At 28.6% G+C, this 24806-nt stretch overlaps 1 protein-coding gene across 5 annotated transcripts in view; it reads left to right on the forward strand.

Annotated features, from left to right (window-relative positions):
* Nucleotides 1-244: 244 nt before the first annotated feature.
* LOC113553774 (tubulointerstitial nephritis antigen-like) overlaps nt 245-24806 on the forward strand; it is a 35823-nt gene continuing 11261 nt past the window's right edge. Inside the window, exons 1-2 of one of the 5 annotated variants that reach the window (XM_026957287.1) lie at nt 245-398; nt 499-565. Coding sequence is in view for 1 of the 5 variants with exons in the window: in XM_026957286.1 (XP_026813087.1) it covers nt 5122-5217 (96 nt within the window). In the remaining 4 variants the exon portion in view is untranslated. Of the gene's footprint in view, nt 399-498; nt 566-5069; nt 5218-22106; nt 22502-24806 lie in introns of those variants that run through there. The other 4 variants (XM_026957288.1, XM_026957290.1, XM_026957286.1 and 1 more) reach the window with 4 other exon arrangements.

A 24806-nucleotide genomic window follows, 5' to 3' on the forward strand; every position in this document is an offset into this window, starting at 1 on the left:
ATGTTTTCAATACGTGTGTGCACAACGTATAGTACAATATGTATATCTGTATATATAATATAATATATGCGCCGAGACGTTGTATTATTATTATTTTTAACGTACGCGTTTTTTCGTCTCAGTCATCGCGTGTATTATATGTGCATTGTGCGCGTTGATCGTAAAAAAGAAATACGTACACATATATATTTATAATATTCGACTCGCGGGCCGTATGATTCTATAGGTGAGATCATAGATCCCGCGCGCGCCAGCCAACGGCGCCGAGGCCCGAGACACCGATCGCTACTCACAATGTGTGTGCTATGTGCAGTGTAATAGGTTCAGCGGTGCTGTGACACAAGCCTCGTCACCGCCGCGCGTGCATCAGACACATTAACTTTCGTCACTTAAACGTCGTAAGTACCACTCGTTCTGTTTATTTATTTTGTTTGGTTTTTGATTTTTTTTCTAAAAAAAAAAATTCTCTAAAAATAATAAAACAATAATTTTTTCAAGTCAAGAATACTACAAAGTGTAATACAAAAGTTGGACTTTTCGAACGCGGAACACAGTAATACATAAGGTAAATCGTTATTGTTGTTGTTATTATAAACATACAATATATATATATATATTAGAGAATCACATTTAAATATCATTATACATATTAAAAAATAAGCTATCAGCTCGCGTAATTATTTGAATAAACGCATTGTATAATGTGTAGGTAAATTATATGCACCAGGTTATCTTGCGAAAAATTTGTTTTTTATTTTATCAGTTAAAGATTTGATAAAGTGGTCATTGCAATATACATTATAAAATATAATATAATAAAACGTTATTTTTTTTAATCGATATAATATTGCATTTTATAAATTAATTCTGTTCGAAATTCTTGTGCACCTACGTAAATTTATGTTACTCCAGTCCACAGGTAGTTGATTTTCGTATCCGCAAACGTATATTGAGTTTATCATAACATTTTTTACATTTTTTCCGATAGTACTTAATGAATAACTGTTGTCCTCGGTCAACAACTTAATTACAGTTTTATTTAAGTTACGACCGAATAATTGTCTTAACATTCCCACCGCAGTGACGGGTTCGACATGCAAATAAAACAATACTATAAAAACATAGGCACAACAGCGTCCTTACGAGGATTATGAAGTCTTCGTACACGGGTATTCGTTTTGTAAATTATTTATTACACCTCTTCTACAATATTATTAATCGTTATAATATTATACTGACACTGGTGACACCAAACAGTGTAAAAGATAGATATTTTTAATTGTGTTTAAAACGTTTTCAATCGTAAACAGTAAATATTTTTTATCGTATTAGATATTATAATAAACGAGTTATTGCATATTCAATTATATAATATAATAAACAATAGACTCCATCAGTTTGCATATTTTCGCGGTATTTCGCATTAACCTTTAACTAGAATATTAGGGAACGAATTTTATAATACGATCAGTGTTGTATTAAACATCAAATTGTTTATTTGTTTTTATTCACTCATTCATAATTTTAAATTTTAAAATGTAAATAAATATAATATTTCAACAATTTGATACAATTTAACACAATAACAAGCAAGAAATTAAAAGTTATATTAGACACGCGTGAAAATACGCGGCCTGCCGTTGCACATTTTGATGCAAGTATACTAATATAATATCGTTATAATAAATTCAACGATACATTATTTTTTCTAAATAATGTGTGATCGTTAAATTAAAGACATAAATCTGCAAATTTATCTACAGAGGATTAAGCGTAAATCATAATATTTGGTTTGTCGTCACAACACAAATTAGTCACGTGACTGTTTATAAATAACGTACCCGTTAATAATAATTTAATTATGATACTATTATCATCGCGTAATAATTGTTTATATTTTACATAATTTATTAAAGTCTCACGAGAAACACGATATCGAAGAGATTTTAATACTAAAATAAACGTGTATTGTAGAATGTCGAGTATCACACAATACAGCCTTAGAATATTCTAGACTGCAGTTTAATAAATTTGATTAAATAATAAAATATATATATATATTTTTTTTTTATAATAACGATATCAGCAAAATACCTCTAATGCCGTTCACCGCTTAACTTACCGGATGTAGATTATAGATCAAGACAAATATTGTTGTACTTACGGGGGTCTAAGGATGGTCGTTTTTTCTACAACGAAGAAAATTAATTTTACCACGTCGAGCACATAATATAACAAATAAAATATGCTCAAAATACTCAAATAAGTCAACATCGTAGACATTTTTTTTTTTGTAACATATAAATACAGAAGTCATACATAAACCGTAATTATTTCGATTGATGAATTGAATCCAAAAATCGATAAAAAAATATTAATAATTAGGGGTTAATATGCATTTGTGTGTATTTTTTCAATATAATGTCATTACAAAGTTGTATAGTTTAATGTCCACAAATTACCTCGGTTATTAAATTTTGATAAAAATTATAAAAAATGATCTATTTTTTTATATTATTATCGCAAATTATCAACTATAAAATACATGTCTTGTGTTATAGTTTTACAAACATAGTTATGCAATTAAATATTATTAAAAAAAATATCTTTTGTATTTATTGTAGTCTTATTATGTGATTTTTTTCTGCTTAACTATTTTCAATAATATTACTCTTAGCTCGACTATAGGCGCAGTCGTGTCTATAAGTGCATATGCAAGATGAGACTTAATGGGACACTGCGTCATATTATACTGATAATTTTATTTTCGTTAAATCAGTCATTTCATCTAAATAAAATATAAGTTTACATTTATTAAAATTGCTATAAATTTATTTCCTAGTAGGATTATCGACAATTATTTACTTACCTAAAAGTAATTTTTGTTTTCTTACTTAATCTGTTTTAAAATTAGAAGTTGTACTTACCTAATTATAGTTTTGGTAATTATTGGTGATTTCAGTGTTTATTTTACCATATTTTTATTGCATATTATTTTAACATGGTTTGACAAAACTAATTTCATATTCTACCATTTTATATTGCATAATATAATAAATTCTAGTTCTAGTAATAATGAATAAAATTGTTTGATTCAATAAAATCGGAGTCAAACGTGTGTTTCTAACTTTTTTGCCAAGTGAACACGAAAAACCAACGCATGGTTATCACAATGATTCGGCAACGATTCATTTTTTTCTCAACGAGATGTTAACGTCCATCCGTCAAATAAACATAAAAAATATCATAAACTACGACCGATCACGTGGTTATGGATGGGCGTCCGCCTACTCAAGGGCATTTTTCCAAAATATTAAGCGTACCTACGTCAGATATTATAGAGAAATTTTATATTTATTAAAGTTTTTATCAATTAATAAGTGGAAATTTGTGAGTCAACTTTTAAAATTCTAATTGGAATAAATATTAAATTTAAATTGTTCAATTAATTTTAATGAGCTATGAATAGGCTAATAATAAAAAGAATAAAAGACGTTTGAATTTTGTTTTTTTTTTTAATTTGTAAAATATTGACTGAATAATAAATATACGCAATAAATAATAATTTACATATATGCTTCACCGTTGTACATTTTATTTTTAATAATCTATATATATATCTATATATATGCTAGGTATTTAATTATCAATAATATTTATTACAGTAATTAAACGATTAACCAATTTAATGTTTGATATTATCACAGATTGTATATTTTATCAAATTTTTTAATAATGTCCTAATTTAATTTCTATCTTATTCCATGATTTTTATTTATATTAAATAATTGTATCAGTTATAATATATTATGTAAAAATAAGATAATATTAAGTTATTATTACTATAAGTAAGTTACCAAACATCCGTTATATTACCTACTGTAATAAATTGACAAACAACTTTATAGCACACAGATTATTATAAATTATAATGCAAAATATTCATCATATTTTTACAAATTTAAAAACCAAATTCAAAGGTTACTAGATCATTTAATATTATTAACACATTAACGTATAGAACTCGTAAAAATGTATGGAAAACTTAACTATGTATGAATCATACTTCAAAAGGTTCCATTTAAATCTTATAGATACTTCACTACTCATACTACCCTTATTAATTAATAAAAAAAAAAAACATATTAGAATAAAATTAATTTAGATAATATTGTTCTAAATATAATTCAATGAGTATTTTTTTCTTGGTTTAAATAATTCATATTGAAATTTACTTTTGCGTACAATTTGGAAGATATACATGATATCACATAATAGATCTTAATATTATAATGATAATACTACAATATAACATTGTGGTTGTAACGTTGTCGTTTTTGTCTTAATGTTGCATAGAGCTATATTATATTATAGTATACCTACATTGTAAGATGTAAAATTATTAAATTTCAAGTTTTTATGCAAAATATCACGAAAATAGATAATATGTTTCTCTTAAGCGAACTTAAGTTATCTTTAAAAAATATTAAATACATTTTTTTATTCGAACTCTCGTCAATAATACATTATATTATTGTTCATGATACGATGTTATACGCTAATGTTTTAAACAAAAGCATATTATTATATTATTATTATACTACACCTACTATGTACGTCAAACAGATAGCGCAAAAATGCGAGTGAAGAAGCTCTTTATCTATGAGTGCTGCGGCTGTGACAAGAGCCGTATGTGATATATTCGGTTTACTCAAGTCCTATACACAATATAATATTATTATTATCTTATATACCGCTACGATGTCAGTTGTTTCGTCTTTAAAATTTACAAAAAATACCTACGGTACACACACGAGACGAAAAGCATTTGTCGACGAACCATTTTATTGTGTTCTATTGTATATTATTTAATTTTAAACGTTTCAGATTGTGCCGCGGCAGTATTATAAACGCCTTTTAAAAAAAAAAATGTTTATGCCAAAATCTGACGGTCGTTTAGCATTAACGAGCAACTTGCGTTTGCCAAACCGACCGTGGCTGTGAATAAGCCACGTTCACATACGCCAAGAATATAAAAAAATATATAAAAAATATAAAATAAATAAATAAAACAACACCAACCAAACGACCCTTTTTGTGCGCACCCACACCTGCAGCAGCATGTTAAAACCGGTTAATGAGATTCGCCCGGCGTTATGCGCGAATGTCGAAAGAAACAATGTGAACTTAATTATTCAAAAATGCATATTCAAACAGGTAAAAATCTATTTTTCTTTATATTTTTTTATTATTTAAAACGGAGAATGTTTGCATACATGCATTATTACAATAATAAATTATAACATCAACGCGTACAAATCTTTAGAACACGATAACAGATCCCTCTCCTCCGGCATAAAGGAACATCGTTTTACTGCTCTGCCGTCGTGTTATTATTACGATTCCAACGGAATAAGCTGTCGCAACATTGACCCGAACGATATACGCTATAACACTTATAACAATACACTTCATAAATATTATACCCAGCGATTCAATATTATAGGAAAAATTAATTAAACGTACTGTGAAGTTTCTTAAGCGAGCGTACACAATTTTAACACGTCATATAATGGTATGTACCTTTCGTGTATATTATATTACCTACATATAGGTATCCATTACGGTCTATGTTATATTTAAGCGTTCAAGGTGGACGTAATAATTATTATAGTAGATACGTTATTATACATAAATTATACAATGCATGTTCGGTGTACTGCGGTGTACACGTTTGCATAGTGATCGCGATAGATTTTAAATGATTGATAACAAACAACTTTTCAAATAAATTAATATAATATAATATTACTGATGTATACACGACTACACGATGTCGTGATAATATAGACATTGGGGGATATATATACACAATAGATTAATGCATAATATGTTATGTTACGTTATCTATAACGCTCGTATTATGTGCTTGAAGATTATACACATACCATATTATTGTTATTATGTATATTGATATGTAAGGTAGTTTGATGCGAAGATTGAAGAACACCATTCATTATTCTCATCTAAATAATTCCTAAATTAGGGATAGTGCTTTTTTTGAGTATAATACTATATATAATAATTAAATATTTTACAAATAAATATACGTAATCTGTATTATTGTAGAATTTCCTGGAGAAATTGGAGTTTTAACCAATTCTAAATTACAAAACGTACTGGAGAAAAAACCCAGGATTTAATGCCGTAATGTCAATAAGGGATGTACTATTAAACAAAACTCCAAAAAACAATTTAGAAATAGAATACAATCCAAAAGAATTAACGAGTATGAAATATGCACTTATCACTTCTGTTGATGTAGTGAGGTCATTTAGCCGTTAAAAATCAATACTAAGATAGAATCGCCATAATTTTAAATTTTAAAATCTCAAATTATAAGTCATTTCTAACTCCCCCCCCCCCCAAAAAAAAAGACTATTTAAATGATTCAGAATAAAAAAATTTAATTTGCTTTATGTATAAATTATAAATTATATTTAATTTTCAATTTAAATATTTAAATATTATAAATGAATATTTATGAAGTAATAAACAAATATATTTTTAAATATTTTTGATTTTGTACTAAATTAAAATCCGTTACTTATTCATGATATTTGACATTCTTGCAAACTTTTACAGTTTAGTTAACAGATTAAAATGTATTTAGATAAATTTTAAGCTATTACTTATTTATATTGTATAACTATTAATGAATTAAATTATTATAATTTAAATAGTAATATAAATAAATGATAAATATACTTAGTACATATTATAGTCTGATAGACCTTCTTCACTAAGAACCGTTGTTTGTGTGCAATGATTTATCATTGAATTCAAATATAACATAGAATATATTACAGTGACCTACTTAATTATAAGATACACTTGACTTTTATTTTACACTAAAGTGGTTACTTTCTTGCCCACTTTTTATTTTTAGTTACTTTAGAATTAATGTTATTCAATGTATTGACCATAACACAAATTGTAATTTTTACATGATTCCTCCTCACATTTTGCATAATTATGTATATATATATATATAATATTTTAATTAAATCGTCTTTTATGATCAGCCACATTAGACCTAAAGATTTTAAACCGAGGGGGCTAATAATATGTAAAAAATTTCAACTCGTATTTTTTTATGAAAGAGCATTGGAATAACTTATCCAATCATCATATTATGATTTTTGAAATTTATAAAACATGTCATAGAGTAATCTAATCATTAATATTTAAAAATTTTGGCTGAAAATTAGTGCTTATTTGTCTAAAATTAAAAATAATATTATTAGTTTATTTTGGATAAGTTAGCTCTAACAGTCTAATGTCAAAATGAAACATAATTCGGCTTATCGATAATAGCTCACTAAAAAATAATTTTATAAGGTAGCAGTAGTTTCATCGACATTTTCTGAACACGTTAGCACTAATCATAATACGATAAAAATTATGATATATGTTAGAGCTATTACACAATTGATATGTGGCACATATTAGCTCTATTTTTTTACTAAAACAGGATTCATATTATAATTGACTTCAATATTAGCAATTTTTAGACAGAATGATTAGTATAAATATACATTTTTAAAGTGGTTTAGAAAATATTTTATAGAATGCACAAATTCATAGTATATGAATTACGATGTATCTAATATAATATTTTGGAATCAGAAAAAAAAATTGATTCGGGGAGATGCTGAGAGTTGTAAAAGTTCATACAAATTACATTCTAAAATATAGAGTACCTAGTTAAATCGATAAATATATAAATGTTGACCATGGGTGGTGCTGAAATCACATCATCCTAGCTACACCCATAATTCTTATGTGAAAATAGGAAAACCATGGTCGTAGAAGTTAAAAAAATGATTGTACACATTTATTCTAATTACATATTAAATATGTGTGTACAATATTTTTAAAAATTCCAAATTTATGGTGCTTTAGAGGGGATGTCCTGTCGAAGTGGAATAACACTTATTGTCCTAGGGAATGCATAAATAATTGTATTTTAAGCTTATCCAATTAAACTTAAACTGTTTAAACTTTATAACATGGAAATTGGCAATATAGGGTGGATTTGGGTGGTAAAACAATATAATGATAATGGATAAAGTAAACGATTCATAAATTATACAATATTATATGAAATTGTATTAACAGGTTGTTGACATTTTACTTGTAAAAATAATAGAAAATACATAAACGTCATATTTTCGTAAACGATCACGTGTTACTATATTATATAGATGGATAATATTTTTTTCCTGACTACTTATACACATATATATTTTTTTAATTTAATTTTAAGTAAATAAATATTTAAAAAAAATTATATCTCACCAACAATTTACAGAAGAGGAAAGAACTTCTTCTATTTGAAAAACAGAAATTCGTATCACCACAAGACCATTCTTAAGTGGTACATACAAAAAATCTCAAGTACTTGAAAATATGGTCTTAAAGTGTATTTAAAACTTCTTAGATATCAACTTTTGAATAACTCAATTCTAGAGGAAAAAGGGGTGGGTATCCTTGATGAATTATCCTTTATAACCTTATGTATACACGTAGTTCATAATAAAATGTTAATGACCGTTAACGAATTGATTTGTTCATGTATTATAAATTGTAATGGATTGAAACTACAGTCCTCATTATTGTATACTTACCTATTTAGTTAAATCGTGATTAAAAACAACTCAGTGGCTAGATTGACCTATATTATACTATTATTACAATAGTAAGTAGGTACGTATTATATGCCACTACACGTGCAGATACTTAAATTATCGTTTTATGTCATCGTGCGTTTCCGATTAGCTGTTTCAATACGTAAAATAATGTATGCATTAATCGTGTAGTAGTAGTAATAGAAAAACACAACAATATTATTAGAAAGAATAAAATACATTACCTATAATAATATGCACGTTTGTACATAATAATTATTACGTACCTACAGCACGCGGTAATCTCCGGTTCACGGACATGGTTGTCGTTGTCCCATTCTTGAAGATCGATTCGCGTAAGTCGCTTTCAAACATGTTGTACGCTGCTAGTCGAGGGTTGAAAGCGGGCATGATATATTATTCTAATCTCGTGTCGAACATCTCGACGTCTGTCTCCGGCCACATATCTGTGTCGATCTATCTGTCGCGCGGACGCGGAATATCGCGTTTTGTTGTTTCGCAATCGGGTCAACGGATCCGAGTGTATCGTACAATAATATATTATGATATGCCTATAATATATTATGCTTATAAATACGTATAGTAAAATAATCGTTTTTTAACGGTATAAATAAAAGTACCTGCAGTCCGGCGGTATCCCTCCATTGGCGGGGTGGTGCATTTGATAATATTCGCCGAACTTTCACTCTTCAGTCCCATGATATATATACAATATACATACATTTTTATCGAACAGCCGATGGCGGGCGTAACCGACATCTGTGTTACACGCTTGACGAACAACTTGCTATCGGGTCGCATATTTATTTTACCGGTTCACTTATATATAGACGTTGATCTAAACGGAGTCCTCATCAGTTATTATAAATATAATGATATTGTGTAGAGTAGCTGGTAATTTGTATAGTTGTGTAATAGTAATATTAATAGCATAAATTCAATAATAAAAATATCCATAAACAAGCACGAAATATTCGGTCAATAAAATATCCAAACAATATAATAATATAAATTAAATCGATTTACCAATACATTTTCTTTTCTCGTATATATTTTTGATTTGAATATTTTTTTTTTACAAAGATCTATATTTTAACGGTCTTGGTAAATTCGAAAAATATTCTCGATTTTTGGTTTCAGTACTTGAATATTTTAATACAATATGTAAATATTATTAGGTACATTTTAAATGTACGTTAATTTTAATCGATCAGTGCGTATATTGTTATTTTAATTTACTATAACAATATATTTCAATATCTAGAGTTTTGATTTTCTTATTCAATATTATGGCGTCTGATATAATATAATAATATTATTAATGGGTACCTAGGTACTAGATACCTAAATATATGCGTACATTCAGAATGTTATTTATCGTATACACGAACAAATGATTAAGCTTCGATTGGACGAAATATGTATATATGAGTTCACTATTCGTTAATGTGTGTGTGTGTGTGTGTGTGATAGCCATCCACACCCAAGTCACTCGTGGTTCTGAAATTTGGTGCATAGTTAATATTTTATACAATAAATTATTATACTCGATTATACCCGATTAGGGACTGCACCATAAGGCCATTTTTTTTTTTTTAATTTTGCATTTTAAAGAGGAGCTCTGCACCTGCACAAGGGTATGTTGATTCACGAAAAACGAATAATTTTTTTTTTGTACATTCCATTGGTTACAGAAAATAAAATTATTGTTATCGTTTGATATAATTTTAGACCTGCGTTTTATGATTGGTCAAAACCACCGAAATGAATGTGCTAAAAATCTGTGAATTTTACATTTAACGGAATTAAAGAATCAGTGAATCCGCGGAAATTTAACCCATCATAACTCATGGGCGACGCGCGATCAGCAAGTATAATGTTATATAATAACAATATTGTCATGATATAGTTTCGCCGGGCCCCTTTGGTGTTGTGTGTAGGGGTTCTGCGCCGGGCGGTCAAGCTCGACTCGTGGTGTCGTAGCGTTACGAGTATGTCTATCGACGCACCGGAACGTAACCGCTTATCACTTGTACGCGAATCGCGCGGCCGTTATCATTGCACGCGTATATTTTTACGTAGACCCAATTTCGTCGGTTGCCAAAATCGCGGTGGCGTCGAAAACCGCTGTTATAATGTACATACGCCGCCTGCAGCAGCGCACTCTCATCGGACAGCCGCGGTCTCGCGCGATCGATTGGTAATCGTCCAACTAACTATTTTCCGTTGATCGATTCCGCGTTATATAGTCACATACTGCGCGTACAATACATATTATTATAATATATTTTTATAAATATAGAACGATCCGCGGCCGCAGGTACTCCCGGCCCGATTCGCGTACGGAGTGATCCATTAAATCATTTACGTCTGGTCCAAGTCGATCGGCGGCGCGCGGCGCGTTTACCGACTGCGCGCTAAATTATTGCTATTTAGAAAAACGCAAAAGTCGACTTTGAGAATAAGTGCTGTCTTATGCAATCGTCTCCGTGGCGTAGTGTGTACCGCATACAATTTACAGACACCTAACCGGCGGAGAGATAAATAAACACAACAACAATATTTTGTTGACCGGATGTCGTGCACGATAATAATAACAAAATATTGTATAGCCGGTAGTATATTATGATAAAATATATATACACGTACACATCACGGACAGGTGCAACTAGGGCAAACTCGACACAATGCAATATTATTATGTGTGTAATATTGCCGCGATGACAAACGCGATTGATCCGAACGCGTGTTGCACAGGCAGGTATATTAATATATTATTAGGCATAATGTTTTCATTGTAGTGCCGGTGTAGGTAGTTTTATTCATAGTGACACAGTGTAATAATGAGGCAGTGATGAATTTCCATCGTGACTAGTCAAAACGTGGCGGTAGCGCATATTGTTATGTATACCTACACATTGAATACACATTATGCCCATACTATAAACATTCTCGGTCGGTGAATTGTTTTCCCTTTATATAATAGTTTTATAATTAAAAAAATCTAAATCATTAATCTCCCGCTTGAAGCTGCGGTGTCGGTACATTTTTTATGGAAACTTTTCCCTAAACGGATCTTATTTTCATAACAACAAGACGTTTTTTTCGTTTTACGATTCAACGACTGTACAAATTATCCATAATCGCTAAGCAAATTCTTCAATTAATACCTATGTGACTATGTAAATTATATCAAGGAAAATTGTAAACTAACAAAGTATCACACATTTGGACGTGGTACGTTTATTTTAACCATACTTTGACACGTTCCAATAAGATAGGAGACCAATAATTAATTTACAGATTCACGTTTCTATAAATATCATGAATATTATTATTTCGATATAAATTCGTTAGTGGTCAGTTTTTTTTAAACTTTTTCTAAAAACTAACTAGGTCATTTAAAATAAAATAGCGATTTACTGAATAATGTGTTTTGAGTTTTCTCTTTATGCTTTAATCAGTTTATTCGCATAATTTAGAACGATTTATAATAAGAATAAGAATAAAATAATTATTGTAATAGTTTCATAGCCATACATTTACGAGGAGGATAAAATAACTACGGTTGGATACATCTTCGTGCATTTTGTTCAGTCTAATTATAAAAATATATGTATATTTTTTTTTATTTAAAAGTATTAAAAATAGTATTACATGAAACTTCAACTTTTATAAAAATTAAAACTGAAATAAATGGAATGTAAAGAACACAAAAAATATATAAAATAATATTATTATTCATATTATCTTGTTGTTATTTTAAAATGGTCATACTGTATTTTATACACAATATAATATTATTTAGTTTCAATTTTCGTTTTGTATTAAAGGTGGTTATTATTGAATTTACCTCCTCCAATTTGAGTATCTGACGATTAATTGTAAATTTAAAATAATAGATTAAAATGCAAATAATTATCATAACATAATATTTTATGTACAATCTAGTATGTTTTACTAGGTTTTTTTTTTTAACAAATTAATTTGAATTGCTGGTTAATCGAAATCAAATATTCTTGTGGTTGAGTCCTATTTATTTGGGTCTCGTTAAAATGCATTAATTATTTCGCTTGATATGAGTTAATATGTTCTATTATTAGTAAAAAGCCCTAATAAACCGGTGATGGTGAATTCCACCGGTTGAATTCCACCGCGTTTAATATTTAACAACGATTTGTAGTTGATACAGTTAATGTAAAACATCACTATGCGACGCTTCTTTATATTTAATGAACGCCACTGTGCGATTTATGTCTTATAACAATAAAAATACAAATACAGATGATATACTTTAGTGCACATAATCAATGATTTGTATATTTGAAATTATGATGGTATAACGCCAATGATACCTATACCTACCGTAATAGTTTCATGTAATGAATAAGCAGTAGAGATCGGGTCGATTGTAAGCATATATCTATTTAGATAGGCAGGTTACATACATTACCGTATAGTATCTTATAGTACCTTATGCATACTTATTGTTGTGTATACCTATTAAGGTATACGTATAATATGAAATGGTTATATATGTCTCAAGGACGAAGAAAATTGTATGCGCGCGTGTCTTCAAACCACCTTCGGGGCAAAATAAACAATATATTATAAATATTATAATCTTACATATTAATATACCGCCGGTTTATATAAAAAAAAAAAAAACAGTGCATTTTTTCTCCCCCTCGTTATTATTAATCTCTTTCGACGTCATTGTGTAGGTGCCAATAAAAGAGTTACCTACATCGTTTGATAAAATATTATATTATGATGAGACGGACGTGTGGGCCATGGAATGCGATCGGCTACCAATATTTTTTGTTGTTTAAAATTTGTTTTTAATTATATCACGCTGTGTATTCTAAGACCTCCCGCGCATCTGCAGTCGGGAGTACAAAAAAATAGGAAACTTATTTCGATTCGGCACATGGCCAATTGATTTAAGACTTGTTCGGTCTTGTATAGAAAGTATAATGTAATTATATTCCAATGGAATAAAAAACACATGATGTTTAGTTCATTGTAATTGTTTTATTTATGATTATGATCACACAACAAATACATATCTTATAATTTTTTCAATTTGACTAAAATTTCTTATACATACATTTTACATGCGATCAAAGAAAATACAAATATATTTTTCTTGATAACAAATATCACTTTAGCCAACTACATTACTACAATAATTATTGTTTTTTTTTAATTTTTTTTCATAAATAAGTAATACGCTCATAAGAAAAAGGCCTAATTTCAACTTTCGCTTTTTATTCAGTAAACGAAAAAATATATGTATAGAGAAGTAAATATTTTTATCATAAATATGTTTGTATCTTATTTGATACCTTCCGAAGTGCTCGAGATGAGACTTTGATTAAGCCGTTAAATTAAAAACAAATCTTTTGATTTAGAAAAAAATGTTAATCGTATTTTAAATAGTGGAATGGGGCCTTGTTATTGTATATATCTGAAATCTAGTTATAGTCATAGATTCTTATTTGATTGTGTTTTAACTGTTTTAAGCTATTTATTTATTTAGTCAATAAAATTGATTGTAATAAAATATTTTTCGTTATGAACGACAAAGCCTAAAAATATATCCAAGCGTCATTATTATATTTTTGACAACTAACTTACTAATAAATTTTTAATAGTTTTTCTGATAAGTATACACTATACGAGTATAGTATACTCTGCTCACATCATCTTTAAATACTCACAATGAAATATTTTCAAAGAGGTTATTTTCGAAATAATGAGAGTTGCAATCATTGGATCACCTTGAATATTACTTCCTTTTTAATATAACATAAGATCTTTTAAACGTATTATAAAATTAAAAACATATAGTGCTACAAAGTTAAAGATAGTAGTAATGAAAAAAAAATTAATAATAATTTTGTTCATACATATGCGAGTACTATTTGATTATAGCTCATCTCATAATCATTTTTAGGTTCTGTGTTTTAAAAAATTCTGTCATTACCTTCAGAGATTTTTCCGTAGAAATATTTATAATATGGTATAAATCACAGTCGTGAAAATCATATTATGTAAATTACGATGTTTCTATATGTATATAACGGTAAATCTCAATAATTATTTGCCCATATCACGTCATAAGGACACTACGATTTGAATAATGCAAATAACGATAGTTTTTTATTTTTAAGTGAATACCTACCTAACAGTGTGGCTATTTATATTTTACCATTTTCGTCTTGTCATCTAATACGCGCGTACATAATATTAAAATGTTTTAATGGATTCACACACTAAGTCAATATCCTATAATAATATTGTAAACAGAAATACGTGGGTATATTATATGAACGTTGTTATTATACATACGGGTTATTTATTATAAATATTAGACTGTTTTCGTTTGTTCGTATTGTGTACCGAAACGAACCTACCTATATATTATGCAAAACGACTGTAACGCGCAATTCACAATAGTGTATAATACGATATATCTACCTCATTCGTAAAAGAGAGTTTATCGCCGTTGTCTCGTTGATGTCAACTCAACTCGACTTGAAACCTATGCGAGTGACATCATTATATATTTTTATAGTAAGAAGATTATCACGAGTAACGTGTGCGGATATTTTTATTTCATACGATCCGTTCGAATACAAACCAGTCGATACTATATATATATGTAAGCTCTACATACTATGGTGATGTTTATATTATATAATATATGCGCGACGTCGTTATTATTAATCTTCTTCGCGTTTTATCACAGATCCTCTAAATCGCGAGTTCAATTCGGCTTGACAAAATATCTTGATCGTGCAGTTGAGCATAGTGTAGGTTAGGTATGTCTAAAATTGTAAACGGATGCGTTTAAATTCCTATTAATTTTGACCCTTTTCTTAAAAGTTAGATTAGAGTGATGTTCGAATAAGAACCGCTACGGTGATGATATTATACTGTAATGTACGTCGATCACAAGATAACACGCAAGTTCAAGGGCGGTCCGTGTTACATTGACACCAATATTGTAATATAGGTACTAATAAAGTAATAAACCATATAATTTCTATTGTGCGCATTACGGTTGAAGCACAGCCATCTGTATAATATATAGGCGTACAATAAGTGACATAATATATAGCTTGTATAATGCGGCCCATTAATAAAACAGTCCGTATAGTCCGTTAAGTGTTCAATATATTTGTCGTTACAAGACTCGCGAGAAATTTAAAACCATTAACTTAATTTTTAACTATTTTCACGTCTAAATTTATTTTAAACTTAAATTGTCACAGTAAAGATGGCTCAAAAATCGATGTCAGTGACGTGTTAATATTATGCACGAGAGACGGTGTGCGACCCCGGATTTGTTAAGCCGGGTATCATTAATTTGAATTCACTAGCAATATGAAAAAATATATAGTTTAAAAACAGTCAATCGATGAAATCCCCTTAGCCACGTTGACCAAAATCTCTACGGAGTTTTCCCCATATACGCAATAACGAAATATAAAAAAAGTAAAAAGTATATTGTCTGTCGATTCACTGTTATTGAACACCTCGTGTAAGCTATAAACGAATTTATCTCCTCATATACCTAAGACCTAAAAATTGTTGTCCAGTACTAGTTTTCGTTTCAAATAGGCGTGGGTCAGTCTTATCCAGGAAACGTCTAAATCAGATTAAATTTAATATTAGGTATTTCTATACTCTTATGGTTGACGGAAATTTAACTATCAATAATATTTATCTTATTCGTTATATTATATATTTTTATGATTATATTATAAAAAGGGATTTTTTTTTCTTATCCGCGATTTCATAGGGAAATATATCCGGATGATTGTGTCTTAGATTTCATAAAACTGCGTACTTTACATAATATCATAGTATTATAAATGGTCATAGATATATATTTATCCGCTGATGCAACGGTGTAATAGTTACGGTGTAGTACTTTATGTTTTCGTTAGGACGTGATTGATATTATTATGTACGTTTTATAAACGTTGTTTGATTCTAATTAATGTATTTAATGTTTTCACATTTAAATTTTAAATTACGTTAACCACTGTTTATACTGAAATGTGAATTATAGTATACAGTTTAATGTCATGGTGGGTTTACGAGTATAATATAATATCGTGGGTATATTATAATGTATAATGAAAATCTTTATTTCTTTTTTCTGTTTGTAATGTTTGTGAATAAACTTCTTGTGAATAGTTAAAATGGCGATAGACACTTATTACTATAATATTTTTACCTAATCTAACCTAAATTGTGTTTATTTTTAAATTTTGTTCGTAGTCTGTAGATAATTCACGACCGTCTACAATATGGTATTGTCAATACCTATATCTATATGTATTTACTTTCACTGTAATATTCATAATTATTATAATACACTTTTTGTTAAATTGTCATAGATATATTATATGATATGCAAATTGTTCAGTAATTACAGTTTGACATTGTTAAAAAGATATCGTCATGTCATGTCATTATTTTTATAATACTATATAAAGTAAAAAGTATACTAAAAGCTAAACTTTTATTATACGAATTATTGGACTTGAGAAGATATGTACTTGTACTTGTGTTCATCGTTGACACATCAAATATTGGTTTAGACAATGCCTATACCTATATAGTTCGATTGAAAAACTATTTATCTAGTAGTAATTTAGTAAATAGTTAATGTTTATGGATGTTAATCGAGGTATATAAAAATATGTCTGGGTGATATACCAAATTAGAATAGAAGTAAAAAAAAATAATGATTTGCGCGCCACCGCTTGTATTCTCGTGTTCACAATTTAACTGTGAAAAGTTCCAATTTAAAAAAAAATATATTTATTTTAAGTTTACATGGATATAAAATCAAGTTGAGTTGGTAGTAAATTAATAAAATGAAAAATAACTGTGTGTCAATTCAAAAAGTCAAAAATCAAACCTAACCTAACCTAACAGTGTATGGATAATATTATAAAACCCGAGGCTATTGTAATAATATAAGCTATAAGCAACGATAATATAAAAATCAACACATTTTTGCTCGAACTCATCACTCATTGCATATATTTTTTTCATGCATCAATAACAATAACACTAAACTGCACGCCATGCTGTATATATTAAAGGAAATAGGTACACATTGCATTTCGCATTAAAATAATGTTACCTACATATGCGTCTGATAGCGACCTTGACGTACCTCCGCCGCTGCCTCACGACTATTATAATATGATACATCGCCACTACATATATAATATATAAAACTTACTTACACATACATATTTATTTATATTATTATTATTATTAAACAGGCGGGTGCCAGTCGGTCGTCATTCCTATTTGATTTTCGTCGGTTAAACCGCTTATGGGCGCGTATCTGAGTATACATCATAGTAATAGGTAATAATGATATATCGACATATCGTCCGCTGAACCCACTGCTGCAGCCGCGGCACACAAATCATTATTATTGATTGTTTTTTATTCATTTCGTTGATTTTCTGAAACACTCTTTTCGTAGTATGTATTATTACTATTAGTAATAGTATTTTTAGCGTGGTATCTCTGGCGCCAGACGAATTATTGTTTAATTAAACCATTTATGTTTTGGAATTCCGACCGCGAGTGGTATTTCACAACTAGGAACTGGCGTACGGCGGAAACACTATATATACGCAAAACGGGAAGTTATGCACGAACGTATAATATTATTGTTAATAATGTGCGTGCGCTGCACTATCGTAATTATGTCAAGACTCTGAGATGGGTCACGTCAATTATTCTTCAGTTGTGTATGACAAAATTTAATTGAAATCGTATCTACAAATATCGGAAAAAGACCAATTCCGTGATTTGATTGATTTAGTTTATGCCATAAATCACGCATAACTGTTATTACATCTATTAAATTTTGACAGACATGTGTTGTATGGGAATGCTAATATGAAAAGATGTGGGTGTTATGACTAATAATTTATGGAGTTTTGTAGCAGTTCAGTTTCTCAAAAAACGATGAAAAATAATACAATCCTAAACAACAATAACAGTATAGTTTCAAATTTATTTTTCAATATTTAATTGCATTCGTAATACCAATTTTATTTTAAAAATCAGTTTAATCAATATAGTTGGACCGGCATATTAAACCCAAAAAATTAAACTTATTAAATCTACGTCTGTATGCTTCTTCTAAAAAACCTCATCAATAATAATAAATAGGGCACGGATGTTGTTGCATTTACAACTTTTTCAATTTATTTCTAAGTACTTTTTAAATGCGTGACATGTAAGCACGAACTAAAATCTAAAAGTTTTAAGTGTAATTTTTCGCAATTTTTGAGATTTTATGATAATTTTATCGAATTTACTAATTTACTGAAATGCTCTTCTCTACTACGTCTCTAACCATACTATGCATTCTTATTTTTAAATTCCGTCAGTAAACGAAGAAACAAAATCATACTATAAATGTTACGATCTTTGCTCACTACTCATTCCAATCCTCTTGTTAGAAATTTCGCAACTTCCGAAATTCCCACCGAGGTGGTTAAAACGAAAATTCTATCGTGACCTATTTGTCAACAAATTAAAAAAATGAATAATCAATGAAAGTGACACTAACGGATGGCTGTTTTTCTCAAACTTTTCATTTTTTTGCATACAATTTAATTTGGTCTAATAATTTACGTATAGACATTCGTACATCATATTTACTTATTATGTCTTGGATGTATAAGTTTTAAATCTTATTTAATAGTAATAAATATTATAATAATATAGTAATATAGAATCAAAAGGAAATTTGAAAAAAATTATACCACGTGGTTAACATTTTGGAAAGCTAAAATTTAATATAATACGTGGTAGAATTAATAGCTAGGTATCTATTTGTATTTACTGAGTACGATTCAGGATCATTAAAATAATTTAAGTACTGGTTACCAGACAAATTTAAAACGTATGAAAACAGCTACAACCCTCTGGAATTGAAAAGTACGATCGTCAATTAGTTTAATACACATAATAATTATATTAAAAACACTGTAAATAACGTACGCTACAATTGTTGTGACGTTTTATATCAAAAAAATACAACGACAAATTGAAAACGCATATTCATATTCATACAAACGCCAAACAGTAAGTAAGTTTAAAAGGTAATCGCTTGTATATTTGTATGTCATTGGATTTTAAAAATGTTCATTGTTTTAATTTAAACTTGGGCATATGATTTAATAAAAGTGTAATACGCGATTCAAAGTAATCGATGTCCTGTAATGTACGATATAATATAATAATGCAAAGTAAAAATTCATGCATAAATTAAATATGTATGCGTAATATTATAACATTATTTATTTATTTAAATAACATTATTTGGTACTTATAACTTTTTAGGAATGTCGTTAATAGGTACAAACTTCGGCGAGTTTGTCAAACACGTATTTAAAACTCTGCGCAATGCATTAACTATATTATTATTATATTATGTACCACGTCCGTTTGAATATCATTTGTGTTTTAATTATACATTAGTGGAGTGGCAAAATGTACATGCGGGTGAGGTGAGAAACCTCGCGAGTCGTTTTGAGTGTATGACACACGCGCGAGAGCCAAACGTTTATTACTCGTCTTTAATCCTATCGCCACGACCGTCGTTATGAATCAGTGATAAAACAATATAAACAATAAGAAAAATCACAACACCGTTAAACGAAAAATATCTCATTACACTGCTTACAAATTTACATAGTACCTGCTATTTACCTATCTAATATATAATAGTAGTTGCGCGATCGTGAAAGTTTTCCATGACAAGTGAAATACGGAGACTTTTTTAAGATCACTATGATAACGCAGTCATCTGTCATTACGATGTATAATAAGATTTTATTGGGTTATTGCAGCGTTATGTTGCAGTACAATAATTATCGTTTACGATACGCGGTATGTGTTTAATTATAAATAAATACAATTAATTTTTAATTGAAAACATTCACGTATTTTATAGTAATAATAATGGTCGAGCATACATTATATTATTATACATTAAGAGGACAAACGTTTATTTTATTGAACGAAAATAAGTTATTTTTTATTAATTACAATATGACTGTACGAGTTTCGAATAATGGTCATGATATTTATTTAACTGACAGATGGATATTTAAAAAATATATATATATGTTTTGAACGTTTGTTTGAAATAATTAATTTATTATTCGTTGACATTGAGGAAACTTAAAATTTAAAATGTATTATATACAATTTTAAAAATGTGTATTTATTCAAATAAATAAAATAGAATATATATTTTCTACAGTTTTATTAACTGGTGTCGATATATCTTACTTCGTTATTAATAAATGTGAAAATATTACTGTAAAAATCAAGAATAACATGTTATACGTGTTAAGTACTTTATAATATACAGTAAAATCTCGTTACAACGAACTCCAGGGGACCAAATTTTTATTTGTTATAACAAAAATTCGAATAAGCTCTTTATAAGCCCTGATTTTCGGCATGGGATTTCCATGACTTTCGTTGTAACGGGAATTTACTGTAAACTAAATACAGGTACTGAGTATAATATTTTAGTATCGGACGGTATTATCGATTTTAATATTACAAGTCATAATTTATGACCAATGACCATTGAAGTATAAATGTATAGATATTATTATACCGTTGAGCAACCACAGCCACCGTGGATATGACTCATAATATTATTAGACGTAAGTATAACGGCTAAGATGACCTTACTACTCTAATAAACTGGCTAATAAATGAAAAAAAAATAAAAATAAAAATATAATCGCAAAATTTACCCTGTCTTAAAAGTGCGTATTATTATAAATTTATATTTTCGAGTTTACGTATAGTTTCGTAATATAATTTATAAGAATATAATATATTATGCTTAACAAAACGCGTGTGTTACGTTCTCTTGGTGCAGATAAAATATAATTTAAAAACGGAATCTTTTTTACCTAACCTAACCTAACAACACTATAACTCGCATAGGTTGCATTTTTTAATATTTTAAAGATTTAAAAAAAAAAATGGCTATTATATCAAAGTTATACATTTTAGCTTCAAATATCAAATACGTAGAATAATATTATATAATCTCACCCCTCCGATTTTCACTAATCAGAATAACATGTAAACAAGTTTTCACACACACTCACAAGCACTTGTCAAACGACACGTAGTAGTCTTGCCCGAAATACTGACTTGCCAATAATCATATTGTTGTCGCCGTGGCGCCGACCACGTTGCGTCTGTAAAATGCGTTTAAGAGGTAGTCAGCAAACAATAGCGCTCATCGTCGTGTTATTAAAATAGTATAATATTATATCGTCTGTACAATAGAGGTGTGTGTGCCATTCGTAAACGACATAATCTGACGATTGCTGCACTTTCCACACAGTCTATTCCGAGACTATCCGCCAAAACGACCGCGTGAAATATATTTTAATTTCTGATGTTTTGCTTTTTAAGCGACGTTGCTGTTACATAATTACCCACAGTACTATAATATCGTTACTATTTCGATAAAAATCCACCGCAACAAGTCGTCCACGAATCATATCATAATATTATCACAGTTTTTAACGTTATGGCTGAAAATTGGAGACGAAATCGATCGCAAGTGTAGCATTGTACGATAATAATTACTATTATGTAGTGTACCGCGTGTGTCCGTGTCCGTGTGTGCGGCGTAGCAGAGATTTTTTAATAATTGATCGTCTTAAAGCTGTTGTTGATTCGACATCATTTCGGTGAGTAACGTGAATAATAGCAACCTATCTGATATAATACATTATAACATATTATTATGATTAATGATTAGTACCTACCTCGTTATAAGTGTACACCATTTAACAGCAATGAAATTAGTTGACATTTTGAAACAATAATAATCGTATATAGTAACACTTAATTTAATCGAATTATCATGAATATGCGAGAATAGCACAGTATAATATAACAACGTAATTTTATAGAGAAAAATAATTAATATACCAGAAGAAATAAAAATAATAATTGTTGTACGATATTCGACAAAACTACAGAAGAAATCTGAATATCGCTATAAGCGTTGTGAATAATCGCATTTCGCAAGTGTTGCTTATTCGGAATGAGCATGGTATCAAGAAGCTGAACAATGTACCTATAAGAATAGAAGCACTTTTGAATTGGCTTGTATTTGTAGGGAATTTGAAAGGTTTTATCTGTGTTTTTCAATCGCTTATTACTTCTTTGATATGGATATATTTAATTATTTATTTATATATATTATACATGATTCTTTGCTGTTATTATTTCGATTATTTTCTTATACAGATACTATACATATTAATGCACGATAATCCTTCGTCTGAATTTCAATCCAAAATTAATACATATTAATTCTATATATGTTTATTACATTCAAAATTCCTCTATGCAAAAAATCTAAATTTAGTACGTATGTAATACATTAGGTATACATAATTATTATTTTAAATTTCTAATTTTAAAATAAGAAATTAAAAAGGATGCATCGTGTATTTCTAAAATGGATTTGTTCGACTTTAAATAGAACTTGATATGAATTGTTTCAATATATGTTATAACATAGATTGTTCTTAAGAACAAACAAATAAAAACATTGAAACATTTTAAAATGTATTATATACATGTAGTGTGTACAATTCTAGGCCAATCAAATAATAATAATAAAACTTAACGCAAATTATAAACAATGCATAATCAGTTCGCTTATTTATTCATATTAATGTGTACACAATAGGTAAGCGATTGTCTAATAACAATTACGACAGAAAGATTGTTTATAATAGATTATTATTATGGTCGATGGGTTTTAATTATGTTTCAACATTTAGAAATAAAACGAGTTAAATTATTAAAAAATCGTGGATCTAATTTGTTTTCCTTCTAATGATGTAAAATACTGAATATGGATTAACAATATTCATTATTCATTTATATTCGAAATGATACAATTGAATTATTGCTAAACATATAAAGCTCAAATCTTTAATATAGACATAAAGCATACAATTTATTATCAATAGTAGGCAGGTATTCTATAATGTGTCTAAAGTCTTAAGTTAAAAGAAACATTATAGATTTTACTAAAATACTTTCAATTCGAATCTGGATTTTTTTTTTCAGTCAAGGTACATGTTAAATCACACAATTTGAAAAAAATTCAAATTTATATCACATTTACTTAAGTGCAAGCAATTTTTTGATTACATATTAAGATAAACTTAAATAATTTCATTAATTTTGATTCATTAAGAATTTGTTACTTCGACATTTCCTAAATGCGAGAAAATTTACGTTTTCATAGTTTGTGTTAAATGTATGTTTGGACACGCTATAATGATTAATGAGAACGATACACGTTGGTATTTAAAACGTAATATATCGTTAAGTAGAAAAAAAACTAACTTCATCTCAAGAGCCACCAGCCGTTTCAAGTTTAACATTATGTATCACATTTATATATACGCCGTACAACTCACACGCAGCTAAATAAAGTATATACTTGTTATTTTACACAATGCGAGTATAAAAACAACGTGTATTTGCGTCAGAGATGACTGTTTATATCATAATAAAAATATAACAATTAACAACCCTGCAGGCTACAGTAATAATATTCCAATCGTCATATTTTATGTGTAGAGGTAGTCCGTGATTTCTGAAGACGAGTAATAGGTATAATAGGTATACGTTTACAATGCATTTATATACGTAATTATACATTTAAATATATATATATATATACACACATAATAAGTAATATAACTTGTATTTAAGTACTATTTATTATATTCCTCGTTATATTATGTTTATGGCTGTTCATAAAAAGATAAGCTCCTGTCTAGTATTATACTCGAGGAATAGTGAAATATTTTTGTTTTCGTTTTTATAGTGTTTTATAAATGGTTATGATTTAGCTAGATAATACACAACGATTTCATAATGTTCCACAAAAATTTAATATAAAAATAATATCACTGAAATTATATATTTATTGTAGGTACCTTTAAGCTACGTTTAATAATTCAA

The sequence above is a fragment of the Rhopalosiphum maidis genome, chromosome 2, assembly GCF_003676215.2.
Source record: "Rhopalosiphum maidis isolate BTI-1 chromosome 2, ASM367621v3, whole genome shotgun sequence".
In the NCBI taxonomy this organism is placed as follows: Eukaryota; Metazoa; Arthropoda; class Insecta; order Hemiptera; family Aphididae; genus Rhopalosiphum; species Rhopalosiphum maidis.